The 18004-nt window shown below is 42.2% G+C and overlaps 1 protein-coding gene and 3 non-coding genes across 4 annotated transcripts; all 4 read left to right on the top strand.

Annotated features, from left to right (window-relative positions):
* The first annotated feature begins 561 nt into the window (after window positions 1-561).
* RPS12 (ribosomal protein S12) lies at window positions 562-3108 on the top strand. Its single transcript, XM_030886828.2, has 6 exons — window positions 562-608; window positions 711-761; window positions 1175-1291; window positions 2150-2252; window positions 2645-2746; window positions 3022-3108. Exons 2-6 carry the CDS (start codon window positions 748-750, stop codon window positions 3082-3084), a joined length of 399 nt encoding a protein of 132 aa, XP_030742688.1. The 5' UTR covers window positions 562-608; window positions 711-747; the 3' UTR covers window positions 3085-3108.
* LOC115871081 lies at window positions 1410-1481 on the top strand. The gene has a single exon (XR_004047070.1). It is a non-coding gene; the product is annotated as a small nucleolar RNA SNORD101 (small nucleolar RNA).
* LOC115871138 lies at window positions 2464-2539 on the top strand. The gene has a single exon (XR_004047117.1). It is a non-coding gene; the product is annotated as a small nucleolar RNA SNORD100 (small nucleolar RNA).
* On the top strand, window positions 2806-2939 carry LOC115871129. Its single transcript, XR_004047109.1, has one exon. It is a non-coding gene; the product is annotated as a small nucleolar RNA SNORA33 (small nucleolar RNA).
* Window positions 3109-18004: the final 14896 nt, after the last annotated feature.

Below are 18004 nucleotides of genomic sequence, written 5' to 3'. Positions count from 1 at the left end.
CACAGAGCGCGCATTTAAAAAAAGCGGAATCAAGAGCCAGACAGGAAGCTCATCCCGGGAAAGCAGTTTGTGAAGTTTTCAGAAGGATGGAAAAGCTCTCTGGCAGTGAGTTGGGTTTTATTTTATTTCACATGCGCGCGTTACAATCACTCGCAGAATGAAATATTAGCGCACGCTCAGTGACTATGAAGGGCATTTGCGAAGACTGTGCCGCTCGAGAGCTCTGGGATGGACAGGCCAGCAGAACCCGGTAAGATAACAGGTCAAAGAATTGGGCTCCTTGGAGCCGGACGCGGCTAGGAGGACGCAAACTTCCGGCCCTCCTCGGCCGCCGTAGCTCAGCTGCGTGGACCTGCGCAGGCCCCGCCTCCGGCCGGAGACGGCATCGCGCGGCTGTCTGCGGCGCGCCTGTTGCGCCGGCCAGTGGCGGGTCGGCCAAGACAGAAGACTCGCGGAACCTCCGGAGCCCGGCATCGCGAGAGCCACCCCCAGCCTTAGGACCGTGTACACATGCGCGCAGGGGTCCTGAGTTCCTTAAATACCGTCATGCGCGCCCGCCCGGCCTCTTTCCCTGTCCCCGCCGAGCTGTGCGGAAGCGGAGGCTCCGGGTGAGGAAGACTCGGGTGGCGGCACCTTCGTAGCGCGAGTGGCATTTTCTGCCCGAGTGTGAGCAGGGGTGTTTAACCAACGTCTTAATTTTTACCTTTCAGTGTGTTCAAGATTCGGTCCCACCCGTAACCTACCGCCATGGCCGAGGAAGGGTGAGTGCGAAAGTGTGGGCGGGGTGCTTTGGCCCACTTCGGCGTCTCCTCCGCTTATCTCTTATTTTAAAGCCCCACGCCTGCTGCCAGTGGAGTCGAATCCGACTCACCGAGCCGATAGGACAGAACTGCCCTTTTGCGTTTACGACAGCTGGATGTCTTGGTAGTTGGCGTGCCTCTTTCCCGTAAAGCATCCCGTGGTTTCGAACCACAGGCCTTCAGGTTGCAGTTCGGTGCTTAATTCTCCGCCCATCAGAGTTTGCATAGTGCTAGTTTAACAAATGAACATGCCTGTTTGGGTCAAGTTGATTCCGACTCAGCGATGTTGTAGGAGGAATGCAGACGGCTTCTCAGGCCGCATAACCCAGCAGGGGCTCTTTTGAAAAATGCTAACCGATCTGACTTGATTTCAGCATTGCTGCTGGAGGTGTAATGGACGTTAACACTGCTTTACAAGAGGTGCTGAAGACCGCCCTCATCCACGATGGCCTAGCACGTGGAATTCGCGAAGCTGCCAAAGCCTTAGACAAGTACGTTTATGCCTTTCAATAAATATGTGTGTTGCAATCGGAACAGATGCTTAAAGGAAGTAATGAAGTTAATGCGTTAAGTGCAAAAGAACTCAATATTTGGCGTGTGAACTACAGTGTTTGAATGATGACTTGTGTTGTCGGATACCCCTTCACTCTCCATGAGTGAGACAAATAGAGTCTGACAAACCTGTACTGAGATTGAGCCAGTAAAGGTTTTATCCAATGAAGAGACTTTTCAAGTACCTGTGAAATTTGATAGAAACTGGGAAAGATTTTGGAATGTTTAGTCAAGTTCTCTAGCCTGGTTACATTGGCGAAACAACTGCATGCCTTTAGTTACTAATTGAGCAGATTCTAAGTGTCTGTCAAACGGTTTTCAAATCAGTTGAATTTATGTCAGTTCAATTCAGTTTGGTGTAGACTGGCAGTTGAATCCAGTGGAAACAGCACTCGCTTGTTGGATCTACACCAGCAGGTCCTTGGACCAGTTATACCTGGCAATGCTGCACAAAGTTAAAATCGATGTCTGAGCCAGTAACAGGTAACAACTCTTTATTTGCTAGCTCATGCTTCACATAATCCATGGTTTTGTGTGTGTAGGAAGTTGATGTGCAAGAAAAAGCTTGTTCAGCCTGTTAATTCCATATAAACCTAGTTGTGAGAAAGATTGTTTCTGTAGAAATATATGTCCTGTGGCTGTAAGTCAGAATGCAGTTTTCTGCACATTGTTGTTATGACCTGCCTCTGCTGCTTGTGTTTTGCCAGTGTAGCCAGTGCAAAGATAACTTGGAAGGACTATAGGGCCACGGGGTTATTAGTTAGACCCGGGTATTGAAGGAGAATTTTGTATTTCAGGCGCCAAGCTCATCTTTGTGTGCTCGCATCCAACTGTGATGAGCCTATGTATGTCAAGTTAGTGGAGGCCCTGTGTGCTGAACACCAAATCAACCTCATTAAGGTAAGAAGCTCCTTTTAATTTGACAATTTGCAGAAGCGTTTATATTGGGCAAACTAAGACTTGGCATGCAAGAATTAATGCTGTCCACATTTTGTTCTTAAATGTGTGCCGTTGTAAGAAAATAGTGATTGTGTCTAAAACTAACAGTAAATATTTTCTAGAAACGAAAAAGGGTCAGAGAGTAAGTAGTAGGTATGGGTGACCTTGGTATGCTGTAAATGATGACAACTGGCTCCCTCTACTGAGTCTAGTGAGGAAATTGCCATGTCACCAATTCTGACTACAGCTACCTTGGAGTAGGGGGTATCTGACTACAGCCACCTGGAGTAGAGGGTATTTATTATTTGAGTTTGCCACCTTCTTAATATAGTGGTGTTTGATTCCTCCGATAGGTTGATGACAACAAGAAACTAGGAGAGTGGGTGGGCCTTTGCAAAATTGACCGAGAAGGAAAACCCCGGAAAGTGGTTGGTTGCAGTTGTGTGGTTGTTAAGGTAAGTTGAGTTAGGGTGAATTAAGATTTGTTGAATTGTTGTCAAGTCTTAAACATTAAAAGCCAGCCATTGATTCTGCTTACTTGATTGTGTTTCTGCAGAAATTTAGAAAAAGCTGGCAATAACAGTAAAGCCATGTTACGAGCCTTAAGGATAATTGAGATCATTAAGGTCCCTGAAAATGGCTACATTAATTTTTATGATGAGACTAAAATAACTAGTTGATACTATCAGTCGACATTGTTCTAAGCAAACTTTTGTTTCTGTTTTTAAAGGACTATGGCAAAGAATCTCAAGCCAAGGATGTTATTGAAGAATACTTTAAATGCAAAAAATGAGCAAATAAAACTTTGCTAATTGTTCTCCTGGTTCTAATTATTTTTCTGATTTTTTAAGTGTTATTTTCCATTTTAATTGTCTATAGGGGACTACTCAGACTAGAAAGCTCTTAAAGTAGGGCATACATCACACCATTGAAGTTGCAATAGGATCCCATCTCTTCATCAAAGCAAGATACAGTAGAGGTATTCATTTTACCACTTTACTGTTTTAAAGCAAACTTGCTTTCATTAAACCTGTGGGTGTAATGAAGGTGGTGGTAAGGTGGAAGGGGATGTTTTGCAAAAGGTTAAGAACAAACTGGCAACAGGCAATGAAGGCTGGGGGAGGGAAGGTGGTTTTCCTGTTTTTTAGTGACAGTAGAATAGACTTATGTTAATAAATAGCAAAGCTAGTTAAGTTAATTAAGTTAAAAGATTTACTGCTGTGCCTGAGTCCCTCCACATTACTTAAACCCATCAACTTCTGATTTACTTAAAGGCCATTTTCTAGTGGAAAACTCAACTTTACCCTTTTCTAAAAACTGGTTGAGACCCACCTACAAGGCGGGAGTGGGTGGGTATTAAGTTATTCTGGTAAAGCCTTTTGAGGGGGCTAACCTGAGTCTCATGCTACTGAGCTGATAAGTAGATCGCAGTTAGGCTCCAATAGCTACTCCTCAGGAGAAAGATGAGGTTTTCTACTTTAGTTAAACCAGCTTCTGAAACCCATCAGGGCAATTCTACCATGTATAATAGGATTCTATAGGGAAGCTATGCTTTTTAATGAAGGCAATGGTGTTGCAGCAGGCTGAGGCTAGCAAAATCTCTGGATATCAGTATAGAGGGTTAGTGTGAGGCCATAGTCCATTATAACAGACAAAATGGAGAAGTTTGGTGCGGAAGTAAGGTCATATTGTAAGCCATAAACGGATAGGATAGGTCTGATAAACCTTTATGCATTTGTATAAGCAGTATACTTGAGTTAAGAACTCATTAAGATATATAAAACCTCAGGAACCACTAGGGCCACTTGGGGTGCTACAATTCAGTCTTGGTGGGGAGCACAGGTTGCAAGCATTTCATTTTATGCATGCGTTTTCAGTAAGGGTTTTATGTGTTCAGGTGCTATGATGTATAAAAGTTGAAAGGATATCAGTAACGCAGGGGTTTGGGGTAATAGGTATAGGTTTTATACTTGTACCCTCTGTTTTATGTATATAACTTGTGAAGGCTAACCATAAACAGTCCATTGTAGCTCTTGTGCCAATCTACCCTCACAAGCAATTTTTTAAGTTATAAAATCTTAAACCTGTATTAGAAGATATCAGTGAGAAGCTATTTTTAAAAAATCGGTTATTGGCTTAAACTTCATGTAGCATACAATAACTCATTAAGAGTTGTACAATCATAGTTATAATCAATTTCTGAAACATTTTTCTCCATTCTCACTTTCATTTCATCTGGCTTGCTTTCTTGTAACTGAAATGGGTTGATAATGCTTGCTCACTACTTCCAGTCCATCAAAACCAATTGCTCAGTAACAGCCCTTTCCTGACTTCTCTGGCATAAACACCAAAAAGTGCTTTTTGCCCTTTCCTTGGTCTTTGCCACTTCCTTCCTTGCATCGTTTTTGTTCCTCTGCCTGCCTCTTTCATTGTACCAGTGCAGTCCTGCTTGTGTGTGGTCTGGGATAGGTTGCCACTGCTTTCATTAACCCTCTAGATTGCTGTGATTCTCAAATGTATTTTTGCTTTTTTAAATCCGTTGTAGAGTAGTTCTAAACCACCAGCGGCTTTAGACTCCTGAAGTTCAGTCTCAAACCCAGAGGCAGCTCTACCCTGTCAGAATTAACTGGAAGTGAGTTGGTTTGGAGACTTGATGGGTGTGCACTGTAGCTCCCCATAAATGCGCCTTTCTTACACTGCAGTTTTGTATCCTTCAAATTGAACTCTTATCATCTTCCCCGGAGGACAGACCCTGCCACCAGCCTTGTACTATGTCTGCTCTAGGTTTTCCTACTACCGTAATTGCCAGGCTTCACACCTCAAGTGTCCTGCCTCTGCCTTGTTTTGCTGCAGCCGTCATGGAGCCTCACAGATGACGGCAACAACAATGATCACTTTTGTATCTATGACTTCGTCTGTTGGCTCATTCCACTCCTGCCAGAAGGGTTTTCCTTTTTGAAGGATTTTTCTTTTTCTTAGCTGGCATTTTTCTCTAAAACCCAGCTCCCATGTCACTGAAGTCTGATGGTTGCAGCTTGTCTGTAGATTTTTCTAGGTCAGTGGTTCTCAACCTTCCTGATGCCATGACCCTTTAATACAGTTCCTCATGTGAGTCCCCAACCATAAAATTATTTTCGTTGCTATATCATAACATTTTGCTACTGTGAAGAATCAGGAGAGCCACTGTGATGTAGGTGTTCACAAAGGAGTCTACCCAAGCTGGAGTGTCAGCTGAGAAACAAGTTTTCTTTGGGGAAATAGTTCTATGACATGGCCTGCCTGTCCTCTGAGACTTATTTAGGACCCTCCTTGTACTCACAAGAGAGAAGTGGGAACTAAACCCTTGGCTCTTCTGTCTTGCTCATGCTCATACCTCTCCATAGGGGCTGTAGAGCCTCCAAGCCAAATAATTTTTTCATTTGACCTTAGTGCTTTTTTTGCTTTCTACATTTTTTCCTTTGTGATTTGACTGCATTTTAGTATGATTAAGATTAATTAATCCTTAGATTGTTTAAGGAGCCCTGCTAGTACAGTGGTTAAGGTATCTGCACCCTTTTGTTGACCTAAAGGTTGGCCATTAAACCCACCAACCAAGATGTGGGAAGTTGTGGCAATTCGCCCCTCCTGTGCGATGAGTTGGGATTAATTAGATCAGTGGATCTCAACCTGTGGGTTGTGACCCCTCTGGGGGTTGAATGATCCCTTCACAGGGGTCGCCCAATTCATAACAGCAAAATTATAGTTGTGAAATAGCAATGAAAATAATTTTATGGTTGGGAGCTCACCACAACATGAGTGAGTAACAAGGGGCTGCATAATTAGGGAGGTGGAGACCCACTGAATTAGGTGGGATGGGTTTGCTTGTGGCGCTTTTTACATTTGAGAATATACACAGCATGACACCAACAATTCCTATATGTATGTTTCCATGATAGATTACATCTTTTGAGTTGTATAATTATCTTGACCCTCCTGTTTGAAGTGTGTTTCTCTTATTAAACTCACGGCTCCCTTAAGTTTCCAGTCTCGGCTCTCAAGTTGCTGCCGTCACTTTGATCCCACAGGTTTTAAAGAGCTCAATGTTTAAGGTAGACATTTAATTTTTACCAGTTAGGCAAAATTGTTGGGTTTTAAGAAGTCTTCACGGGATACTTGTTAAGTGTTAACAGCTCAGGGCGATGGCTTCAGGGAGTCATAGAGCCTGAATGGCTCCAGAATATATGGATTCCATGAGAATTTGGAATTCTGATCTTGAGGTTCTGTTCTTGAAATTCTGTTTAAAATCTTCTATAGAATCATTGATCAAAACATTCAATAATGGTAGCTGGCCACCAACTAGCTGGTCTCATTGGAAAGGAGATAGTTGTTCATAAAAGCAAGTAGCCACACATCCATTTACTCATTTTTCTGGCGTCCATTCCTCTGCTGCTCCCAGTGCTTCACTAACTGAGGATCGCAGGCACTATGCACGACACTAGGAATTCCAGATGTACTAAACACACCTGAAGGATGATTAACGGATGTCCCATGTAACCATGGCCCTGCACACCAATGAAAGGAACCAAATCCCACAAAATGTGCATAAATAGCGTCAGTAGCTGTTCCTTTTTGTTGCAAATGTATGTATCATAGCTTTCCAACTCATTTTTACAGGTCTACCAGTTATAGCACTAATAATGTTAATAAGCTGTGCAGCCCTCCCCTTGACCAATGGGATTTTTTTATCACTCCTCCATGAACAATGCTCCCTCCCACCTGCCTCTGGTAGTCATCAATAAACTTTATTCTCTATAAACTTGCCTGTTTCCTTTTTTATATTATAAATACACCCTTTTGGGATGAACTTAACCCAGCATAAGTTTTCAAGTTCCATCCTTATTGTAGTATGTATGATGACATTGCTGAGTTGTGTGTTAAGTGTATGCCACATTTTGTTTTAACCATTTTCCCATTGATAGGCAGTTAGGTTGCTTCCCTACTTTTTAGCTATTAGTGCTGCATGAGTTTTAAGAGGGACTTATGGACTAGTATTCCACTTAGGGACTTCTGTTGGGCTGGGCTGGGCTGTTTTCTTGATTTATGATTACTTACTGATATAAAGCTCTTAAATATACATACATGAGTGTCAACCCAGTCTAACAACTGTTCTGGAAGATTTCTGAGGCTCAGAAGCAGATTGCCTCATCTCTGGTGAAACTGGATTCAATCTATGGAGCTTTCATCAGTTCAGTACTTCACCTACTGTGCCACCACGCACTGCCATTGAGTTGATGCCAACTCAGCGATCCTATAGGACAGAGTAGAACTGCCCTTTTGAGTTGAAACTCCTGACCTTGCCGACTGAAGCCCAGTGCATAACCGCTATCCCACCAGGACTCCTTAATAGAAATTTTATTAAAAATTAAATGTCTCCCAGGAGATGGAGCTTCTATTTTTTTCTTCCTTTTAGATGAAAGGCTTTTAAACAGCCTTGGTCATACAAGCCATAAATGCCTCTTCCGTATTCCATACAGGAAGGAAGGGTGATTACTTGGCTAGTGGGAAACAAGACCACAGATTAGATGAGGCAGGCCGGTGGCTATGGAGTGGAGATGGTGGGTGCAGAGGCGGCCTTCAACCCGATGTCCTCAGAAAACTACCCCTAGCCAAAAAGAAACCTCCTCCGTAAACGAGTTCCAGCAAACATGATCTTGTGGGAACAAGGAGGTGCCCCAGAGAGGGCTTCAGAGAACCAGTTCAGGCGGTGCTAAGAAAGGAACCCTGGTAGTGTGATGGGCTATAGATTGGTCTGCTGGCCTCAAGGACAGCAGTTCGAAATCACCAGCCACTTCTCAGCACAAAGGTGAGGCTTAATACTCCTGTAAAGTATTACAGCCTCAGAGACTCCGAGGGGCAGCTCTACCCTGTCGTATGGGATTGCTATAAGTCGTTTTTCATGAAACACCACTTAAAGGTCTCAGCTACACATTTTTCTGCTTCATATTTGCTGACTAATCTTCACTGTATTGATAATTTGGTTTCCAAGGACTTTGGGAAGCAAGTATGTCGAATAAGAGCCAAGGAAGTGTTTTGATAGGAACTCTAGATCAAGTTTCCTCGTGTGAATGAACCAACCTGAGGTAATAAGGCATGGACAAGTGGAGGTGCTGGGAAGCCTGCTGGGGCCTTGTCAGCCTGTGAGGGTCTGCTGGCCCAGAGAGATCCGATGACAAAGCAGGCAGACTAAAGCCTACCTAGCCTCAGTTGAGAACATCTTCAGTTAAGATAACACATTTATTGACTGCAAAGTATGTGTTAAAGAACTGGTAATACTTTTGTTTACTGGAAGAATAGAATGGTTAGATAAAACACGGTACATTTACATACAGTAATGGGATCTATAACAAAAACTGCTGAGGAGAACATCTGCTAGTGTTTTTACTTTTGCTTTGTTTAAAATAATATTTTTATTGACATACTTTACTCATTCCACTAAATCCCTTCCAGTCCCACACAGTTTCTGTTGTTCAATCCCATTGGATGCGTTAGTGTTTTTTGAGTAGCATTCCTAACACCTACAGGATCACACTTTTTTGACAAAAAATATCAGGGTGAATATGGAGGCAAGAAAGAAGATTGGAAGGTTACTTGGAAGAATCCAAGTATTTATGATTAGTTCTGGAAAGGTGATATATAAATTTTCTTGAGTAACTTTTTCTTTAATGAAGAAAAATGGCTTTGTAGTAAGATACCATATGTTTGTAATGAAATGAAATAAAGGTACAACTGATATTTGAGGTTGATTTTAAGCACAATAAATAGGAGTATAATACTTTTTGAAAACTTTGGTGAGCCAAGTGAATTTATATACATGCCTAATACAAGATCTTATTAGTATTTGTGTAAAAGATTGAAATCAGAACTAGCCAGCAGAGGGCAGTATAAGGCTAGTGCCAAGGGGGTTCTTAAGGAAAAACCAGGAGAGATGAGAAGCTGACTGGTTCCCCACACAACAAGAATTTTCTCCCACTCTTCTTGGAAGATTTGGGGAAGTCTAGTTGTGATGTAGGGCTTCATGCTTGGTAAAGTAGAGGGCTAGCGAAAATGAGGACGAACCAGGACGAGATGGCTTGACCCAGTGGCTGCAACACGGCTCACACCTAACACTTGTGAGGAAGGTGCAGGCTCAGCGGTGGTTCGTTCTGTTGTACGTAGGGTATCTCAGAGCCAAGTCCAGGGCATCTAGCAACAAGCAAATACTGACAGCTCAGAAACCCAGAGGGGCAGGTCTTTTTCCAATCAGCTTGAATCCACTGAATCCCAGTGAGCTTGTTTGGGAGTTGTGGGATAAAGGTGGCAGGAGAATTCTTGGGCCTTACTTTCCTGGTGCTGGTTGCATTTGCTTTTCACAGATGGTATCATCATTGAGTTCATACAAGTTTCGAGTAATAATAAAAGTAAATCATGATAACGCCTGAAATGACTCGCCTAGTATTGCTGTAAACCACTTAGAATTAAAAACATTAAATGTTAAAAAGATATTGGACTATACTCATTTGCACAGGAATGTTGATTTCTGATAAGAAGACATTTTAAGTAGCTGATTGAATTTTTAGAAGCAAAATATCTTACTAGCAGTAGCAATACCAATTGGAATTCAGTAAGTCATTGATGGATATTAATTTTTGTTGTGTATATATATTGCTAATTTTTCTCAGAAGCAATATATTATGAAATAGAAACTTGAAACTATAAAACATCTTGAGAGTTGATTTTCTATGGATGTCTGTAGAAAACTGTTATACTGAAGGAAAAATCCATAGTTCCCTGTCTCCACACTATCTCTTTCTTCTCTTAGTTCAGGGAATTGAGTGTATCTCATTAAAAAATCCATCACTTATCTGTCAGTTTTTTGCACTGTGGTGGCTTGGTTATTGCTGGGATGCTGAAAGCGATGTCACTGGTATTTCAAATAACAGGAGGCTCACCCAAAGTGAACAGGTTTCACCAGTGTTTCTTAACTAAGAACAGACACCAAAGAAGGAATAGTCCGATTTTAAGTTATTAGCCATTGAAAATCTTATGGATAACATCAAAACGTCAAATACTGAAAACCCCCCCAAATAGCAGCAGAATGCTGTCAGATCTAGCACCTGAAAATGATCCCGTCAGGGTGGACGGCGCTCAAACTACGACTGAGGAAGAGCTAGCATGTGGATGGAATACAGTTTTTGGTACCTTCATTTGCTGATGGGTTGTTATTGGTGAAGCTAAATCAGTTCCAATCCATAGCAACCCTATGTACAATAGAAGGAAGCATCGCTGATCCTGCACATTCTCACAGCCAGTGGTAGGTGAGCCTTTTGCTACAGCCACTGTGTCAGTCCTTCTTGTCAACAGTCTTCCTTTTCTGCTGCCCCTCTACTAATGATGTCTTTCTAGAGGCTTGTCTCTCCTGATAACATGTTCAAAGTATGTGTGATGATGCCTCACCGTCTTTGCTTGTAAGGAGAATTCTGGCTGTATGTGCTGTTGAGATGACTCAAAATTAGAACAAACAGCTGTAAACATCTGTTAAGTGGAACTTGGAATGTACAAAGTATGAATCTAGGAAAATTGGCCATCAAAGATGAAATGGAATACATAAAGATCGACATTCTAGGCATTAGTGAGCTGAAATGGATTGGTAGCGACCATTTTGAATCAGAGAAACCTAAGGTTTCAAATTCAATTGGAATGGTATCACTCATAATCAAAAGGAACATTTCAAGAGCTATCTTGAATTTTAATGCGGTCTGTGACATAACATACAAGGAAACCTAGTGAATATAAGTATTCTTCAGATTTACATACTATCACGAGTTAGTGATTAAGAAATTGAAGAATCCTACCAACTTCTTCAGTCTGATATTGGTCAAATATGAAACCATAGTGATGTAACTGGAAAGCAAAAGTTAGAAACAAAGGCAGGAACAGTAGTTGAAAAAAATATGGCCTGGGTGATGATAGAAATGTAGCTGGAGATCACACTTTAGGTTTTACAGACTGACAACTTCTTTATCACCAGTACCCTTTTACAATAACACAAAAGACAACTATATATGCAGATTTTCCCAGATGTAACACACAGACATCAAATTGACTACATCTCTGGGAAGAGATGATGGAGAAGCTCAATCTCATTAGCCTAAACAAGGGCAGGAACTGACTGGAACAGACCTTCAATTGTTCGTATGTAAGTTCAAGTTGAAGTTGAACAAAATTAAAAACTCCATGAGAGAGAGCCAAGCTATAGGACCTTAGGTATAACATACCTGAATTTCAAGAACGTCCAAGAATAGATTTGATACATTGAAACACAACAGAAATCCTAATGAGCTGTTGGATGACATCAGGAATGTTATCCACAAAGAATGCACAAGATCATTAAAAAGAAAGGAAATAAATAAAAAGGGATGTCAGAAGAGGCTCTGAAACTTGCTCTGATTGCAGAGTAGGTAAAGCAAATGTGAAAAAAAAAATGTCAGAGTTGAACAGAAAATTTCACAGGGCAGCTTGAAAGACAAAGTATTGTAATGAATGTGCAAAGACCTGGCATTAGAAAACCAAAAAGAAACACTATGCTCAGCATATCTTAAAAGACCGAAGAAAATATATTCAAGCCTTAAATTGAAACACTGAATGATCCTATGGACAAAATATCAAATTATGCAGGAAATGTCAAAAGAAGATGGAAAGAATACATGGAGCCACTGTACCAAAAAGAACCGGTCAATAGTCAACCAGTTCGGAGGGAGCATATGATGAAGCACCGAGGCCACTGAAGGAAGAAGTCTAAGCTGCACTGAACCGAAATCAAGGCTCCAGAAACCGATGAAATACCCATTGAAAAGTTTTAGCAAGCGGATGATGACGCACTGGAAGCACTCAACTATGCCAAGAAATGTGGAAAACAGCTACCTGGCCAACCAGTTGGAAAAGATCCATATTTGTGCCCATTCCAAAGAAAGGTGACTGTGATAGTTAAGTTTATTGTGCCAACCAGGCTTCCATGGGAACATGTGGGTGGAGTTTAGTCAGGAGGGTGACAAATGGCTTTCCAAGGCCACCCCCTTCCCTCTGTCTCCCTGGTGATGGACCAGCTATGTTACTTGAGGTAGCCCTTTGCCTCAACTATGTGCTAAACTATTGCGGGCCGAGCCACCTATTGATCCTGTCACTCTGACCTGCTTCACCACTCTTCTTGAGGATCCATCAGACTGCTTTGCTACACTGCTGTGCTACTGGCTTCTGCTACGCCACAGCTTCTCACCGTACTGCTCTACCCTGCTTTATAAAACTGCACATATATACTGTCTATATACACAAACATGTATTTATGTATTCATAAGTGTCCTGGTTTTGTTTCTCTAGAGAACCCCGCCTAACACAGTGACCCAACCAAATGTGGAAATTATGGAAGATCATTAATATCACATGCAAGTAAAATTTTGCTCTTGATCATTCAACAATGGTTACAGCAATACATTGATAGAGCGCTAATGTCAGATAGATCTTGGCTGAAAGCAAGGAATACCAGAGAGATGTTTACTTGTGCTTTATTGACTATGCAAAGGCACTCAGTTGTGTGGGTCATAACAAATTATGGATAGCCAAGAGAAGAATGGGAATTCCAGAACATTTAATTGTGGTCATGTGGAACCTGTACCTGGGTCAAGAGGCAGTCGTTTGAAGAGAACAAGAGGACACTGCATGCTTAAAATCAGCAAAGGTGTGCAACGGGGTTGTGCTCTCTCACCACACTTACTCAGTCTGAGTTCTGAGAGAATCTGAGAAAGGACCACATGAAGAAGAAGGTGACGACAGAACTGGAGGAAGGCTTACTAACAACCTGCGATTGGCACACGACACTTCATTGCTCGCTGCAAGTGCGGAGAACTTGAGAACTCGCCAATGAAGGTCAAGGCTTGCAAACTTTGATGTGGATTACAACTCAGTAGAAAACCTCATCTTTGTCCTTTGGAGTGGCTCATGGTTTCCAACTGCTGATCTTGTGGCTAACCCTCTGTCAGTGTGCCTCATCTGGGGCCTAGCACAGTGTTATCAGACCAGGTCCTGGAAAAGGACATCGTGCTCGGTAAAATAGAGGTTCAACACAAAAGAGGAGAGGACTGATCCAGGGCCTACAACAGAGCTCAAATATAACACGTGAGGATGCTGCCAGAGCCGGTCAGGGTTTCATTCTGCGGCACATTGCATTGCTATGAGTTGGAACTGACTCTGAGGCACCTAATAACAACAGCAGCAGCAGCAGCATAGTATTTGAAGTGTTAAAAACACAAAACAATGAACACCGGTTGCCATCAGGTAACCTCCACCTCATGGTGATGCCATGTGTTTCATGGTGGAACTGCGTACTGTAGGCGGTTCAACAGCTGATGTTTTGGAAATGGATTACTAGGCCTTTCTTTCTAGGCATCTCACAATGAACTGGAGTCAACCAACCTTTTGCTTAACAGTCAAATATTTAACTGTGTGTGCCACTAATAGGTGCTCAAATAGTTTTTGCTCATTAAAATAATTTGGCCCATGTATTTATTTGAGGAGTCCTGGTGGCATAGTGGCAACACGTTAGGTGGCCAACTGCAAGGTCAATTTCTAAGCCACCAGCTTTTCTGAGATAGAAAGACGAGGCTTTCTACTCCCATAAAGAATTAGAGCCTCAGAAACTCACAGGGGCAGTTCTACCCTGTCCAATATTGTTGCTATAAGCCAGCATCAATTCAATGGCAGTGAGCTTGAGTTTTGAGTTTTTTTCATTCATTGACTTAAGGAATTCTGGTTGTGCAGTGGTTAGATGCTTACCTGCTAACCTGAAGTTTGACAGTTTTAACAGCCACTGCTTTGCAGAAGAAATAAGTGGCAGTGTGCTGCAGTAAAGATTTGTGGGCTTGGAAACTATATGGGTCAGATCTGCCTCCCTTAAGGTCCCTATGAGTTGGAACCAAATTAATGGGTAATTTATTTACTCATTTTGTCTTTAATTTTAAATTGCTGGCTTCCCTCCCCGTATTAACCTCCCCTTTGGCTTTTGACCCGTTATCTTCCCAAGTTCATTTTTCTCTGGCACGGACAGTGGCTCCTCCATCTGGGCCTCTTTCAGATGTATGATGTCACACTTCTTCAACTTCCCTTCTCTCCGCCTCCACTTGAAGGGAGCAGGCCAGGCACCATATCTCCTATCACCACCAGGGCTCCACTGCTCTTAAGAGTCTGAACAAGTAATTTCGAAAGCCATTTGGAGGCCTGGGAACAGTAAAACGCTCATGAGTTCAGGGAAATTATTTTTACACTGCAGTAACTTCTTTTTGAAGCCTGTTTATGGAGACATATGCCAACAGCGCTGTGTTGTTGAGGGATGTGGATTAAATCTTACACAACTGTAGTATTTGTCCTTTGTTTTCCTTCCTTCGACTCTACCATCCCCAACTGAAATTTACAAATGGATATAAAACCTTGTTTATACCTGGTTGGCTTGTTAGAAAAATACTGTGATATTTCACAGTATGGTTACAAGGTTAAAGGGAGCAAATACACATTTTTTAAAAAGTAAATAAATATGAGCTCTCATAAGAGGGAAATAAAATATTCACATACAAAACACCGTTTTAAAAGCCTACCTTCTTTCAATTTGATGCTGGGCATTGCTAGCAAATTGCAGAGGTCAGAAGGTTTGGTTAAAAAGATATATGTTATGTCATAAATGGAGGTTCTTAAGCACACTTGGGTTATAAAGTGATACAGTCATGTCATTTTTTTCATGAGGAAGCATATATATAAATTTTAAATCATTTTTTATTAATCATTTTATTGGGGTGGCTGTTACAAATCTTATGAGAATCCATCATTCAATTGTATCAAGCACACTTAGACATATGTTGCCATCAACATTTCCAAAACATTTTCTTTCTACTTGAGCCCTTGGTATCAGTTCCTCTTATTTTCCCTCTCCGCCCTCCTACCCTCATGAATCCTTGACCAATCATATATTATTGTTGTTATTTTGTGTCTTACACTGTCCATTATCTCTGTTCAGTCACATTTCTGCTATTTATCCCCCTGGGGGGTGGGCTATATATCCAACCTTGTGATGGGTTCCCCCTTTCTCTCCCCTTTTCCCCCTTCCCAGCCCTCCCTGCCTCGAGGCCCTACCATTTCTCTACCCTCAGATGCTATATCTTCGAATAGCCAGACACCATCCAATTTCTTCACCACATTTGCTTGTGCACCCATTTTGTCTTCAGTGATCATGTCGGGAAGGTGAATATCAAAGAGTGCCAGGTTATTAGAACAAAGTGTTCTTGTGTTTCGGAAGGCCTTGAGTAGAGGCCCACAGTCCCCCTGCTATCTTAATAATTAACATATAAATATATGTACATTGGCCCCTCTCCCTTTCATTATAAATTAATATATTTACATATATATGCCTATAGCTATATATATAAATCGTTTTTGCCTCCTAGTTCTTTATTTCCTTTCACCTTCCCCCTGTCCCACTATAAAGCTTATCCTCCACTCAGCTCTCAGTAATTCCTCTTGGATACATTGCACTTGATCAAACTCCACCAGGCCTCCTCACTATCAATTTTAGATCTCTTGTTCCCTTATCTCTGAATTTGTTGGCTCCCTGCTCCCCCTTCCCGCCCCATCCTCTCCTATGTAACTCTGGGACCGCTGGTTCTATTGTTTTTTCCTCAGGATTGTTGGTCCTGTCTGTCTTATATGCATGGCATAGGGTGAAAGAAACAAAACAGAATGATAGATAGTGCCAGATCTCTCTGCTGACCCTTAAGAGTTTTACCCGACGGTCTGATTGGGTGCCAAGCCCTGTGCCTGAGTCAGAAGTCTGTTTCCAGGATTCCTCAGAGATTTGGTTACTTTGCCCCTCTTGCTGCCCTGTTGTACTCCCTTTGCATTTCACCCTGCTGTGCGTGGGGCAGACTGGGCACACTTTATGCACAGTGTCTCCAGTGCTGTCCCCCATAGCGCTGTGTGTCAGTGAGGGAACATCGTGTCTCCTGGTGGGGCCAGCCCTACAGTCCTCTCTATGCATTGGCTACTCCAAGCAGGGATGGATGTTGTCCCTGGGGCTTGGTGGGCCATGATGAGGTCAAATCTCTCCCTCCCTCTTAGTTCGCACCCATGTGCTCTGGACAGACCCGCCCTCTCCCTGGGTCTGTCCCTTTAGTGCTGTTCTCTGTTTTACATTCTTCTGGTGAGGGGTCAACATAGCTTGGCTTGGGCCTGGCCCGTCTTCAACATATATAAATTTGAAGAGGAAAGAAAAACCTCTTCTATTTCTATTCACTCATGCATATGATTGCATTTAGAAATAAAAGCATTGAGTTAAAAATTGTATCAATTAAAGTCAACAATGATAGCAGGAGCTAGGAAAGGAGAGGGATGGGGGTAGGGGAGACAAAAAAACCCCAAAATATTGATTTCATTTCTTGAGATGGACTGTATAAATACATACAGTACGTTTCTTAAGTTAAAAAAAAGGAAAAATCCCCCAGACTTGTTATCCTTCAAAACCACCTAGTGGGTTGAGTAGCTAAAAAGTAAGTAAGTAAAATGATAGCACCCCGTGAAAGATGCTAACATACAGAAGCCGAATTCAGAGTCCTTGGCAAAGTGGGAAGCACTAATAACTAATGTATATTACATCAGTTAGGTTTTTTAAGTTTTGTCTTATTTATTTTTTTAAATCATTTTATTGGGGGCTCATACAACTCTTATCACAATCCATTCATACATCAGTTGTATAAAGCACATTTGTACATTTGTTACCCTCATCATTCTCAAAACATTTGCTCTCCACGTAATCAGTTAGATTTTTATAGAGCAGGATTAAAACCTGACAGAATTGTTGAGCTGTGATCCACATGTTCAGAACCCACCGGGCGCCACTAGGAGGCAGCACTGAGCGGATGGCAGTGAGTTTGGTTTGTCGCGTGCAGTGTGTCTTACTGGAAGCAACTTGGGTTACATTGCTGCCGTCTAGAATACTGGGTAGTACAACGTGGGACACCGGCACGTTTCACTAACCTGTAGGCACAGTGTGTGTGCAATTGTTGTCTTGGTGAAAGCAGTGAAGAAATGAGATGGATTTCCAAGAAACTTAGGGCAGGGAAAAAGAAGAAGTGAAAGGAAAACAAAACAAACATAAGGGAGAAATAGTGCAGGAGAGGAAGAGAAATGTTTAGGTTATTATAAGTTCATGATGTCGTGATTACATATTGAGCTGCTCACTGCAAGGTCAGCAGGTTGAAACCACCAGCTGCTCCCGGGGAGCAGGAGGAGGATTTCCACTCCCCGAACAGTTGTACAATCTTGGAAATCCACAGGGGCAGTTTTATCCATAAGGTTGTCAGTGGCTAATATCTCGGAAGTGGACAGCCTATATCTTCGTCATGATCTATGCTTACTCTAGAAGCTTGGCTGAGACCTGTTCTTGTTGGATGACCCGCTGGTACTTGAAACACCAGTGCCATACCTTCCAGCATCACAGCAACACCCAAGCCACCACAGTACAACAAACTGACAGACAAGTGATACACAGAGAAGAGATTGAAGATGTCCAGGATTGCATCTTGCTTGGATTCACAGCCAATGCTCAGGGAAGCAGCAGTCAGAGATCAAATGACACACTGCATTGGATACATCTGCTGAAA

The sequence above is a fragment of the Echinops telfairi genome, unplaced genomic scaffold (assembly GCF_000313985.2).
Source record: "Echinops telfairi isolate 266 unplaced genomic scaffold, ASM31398v2 ScPeMD7_3533;HRSCAF=4204_0, whole genome shotgun sequence".
NCBI classification, from domain to species: Eukaryota; Metazoa; Chordata; class Mammalia; order Afrosoricida; family Tenrecidae; genus Echinops; species Echinops telfairi.
The sequence above is the reverse complement of the archived record's forward strand: the minus strand, read 5'-3'. Positions and strand labels throughout refer to the sequence as shown.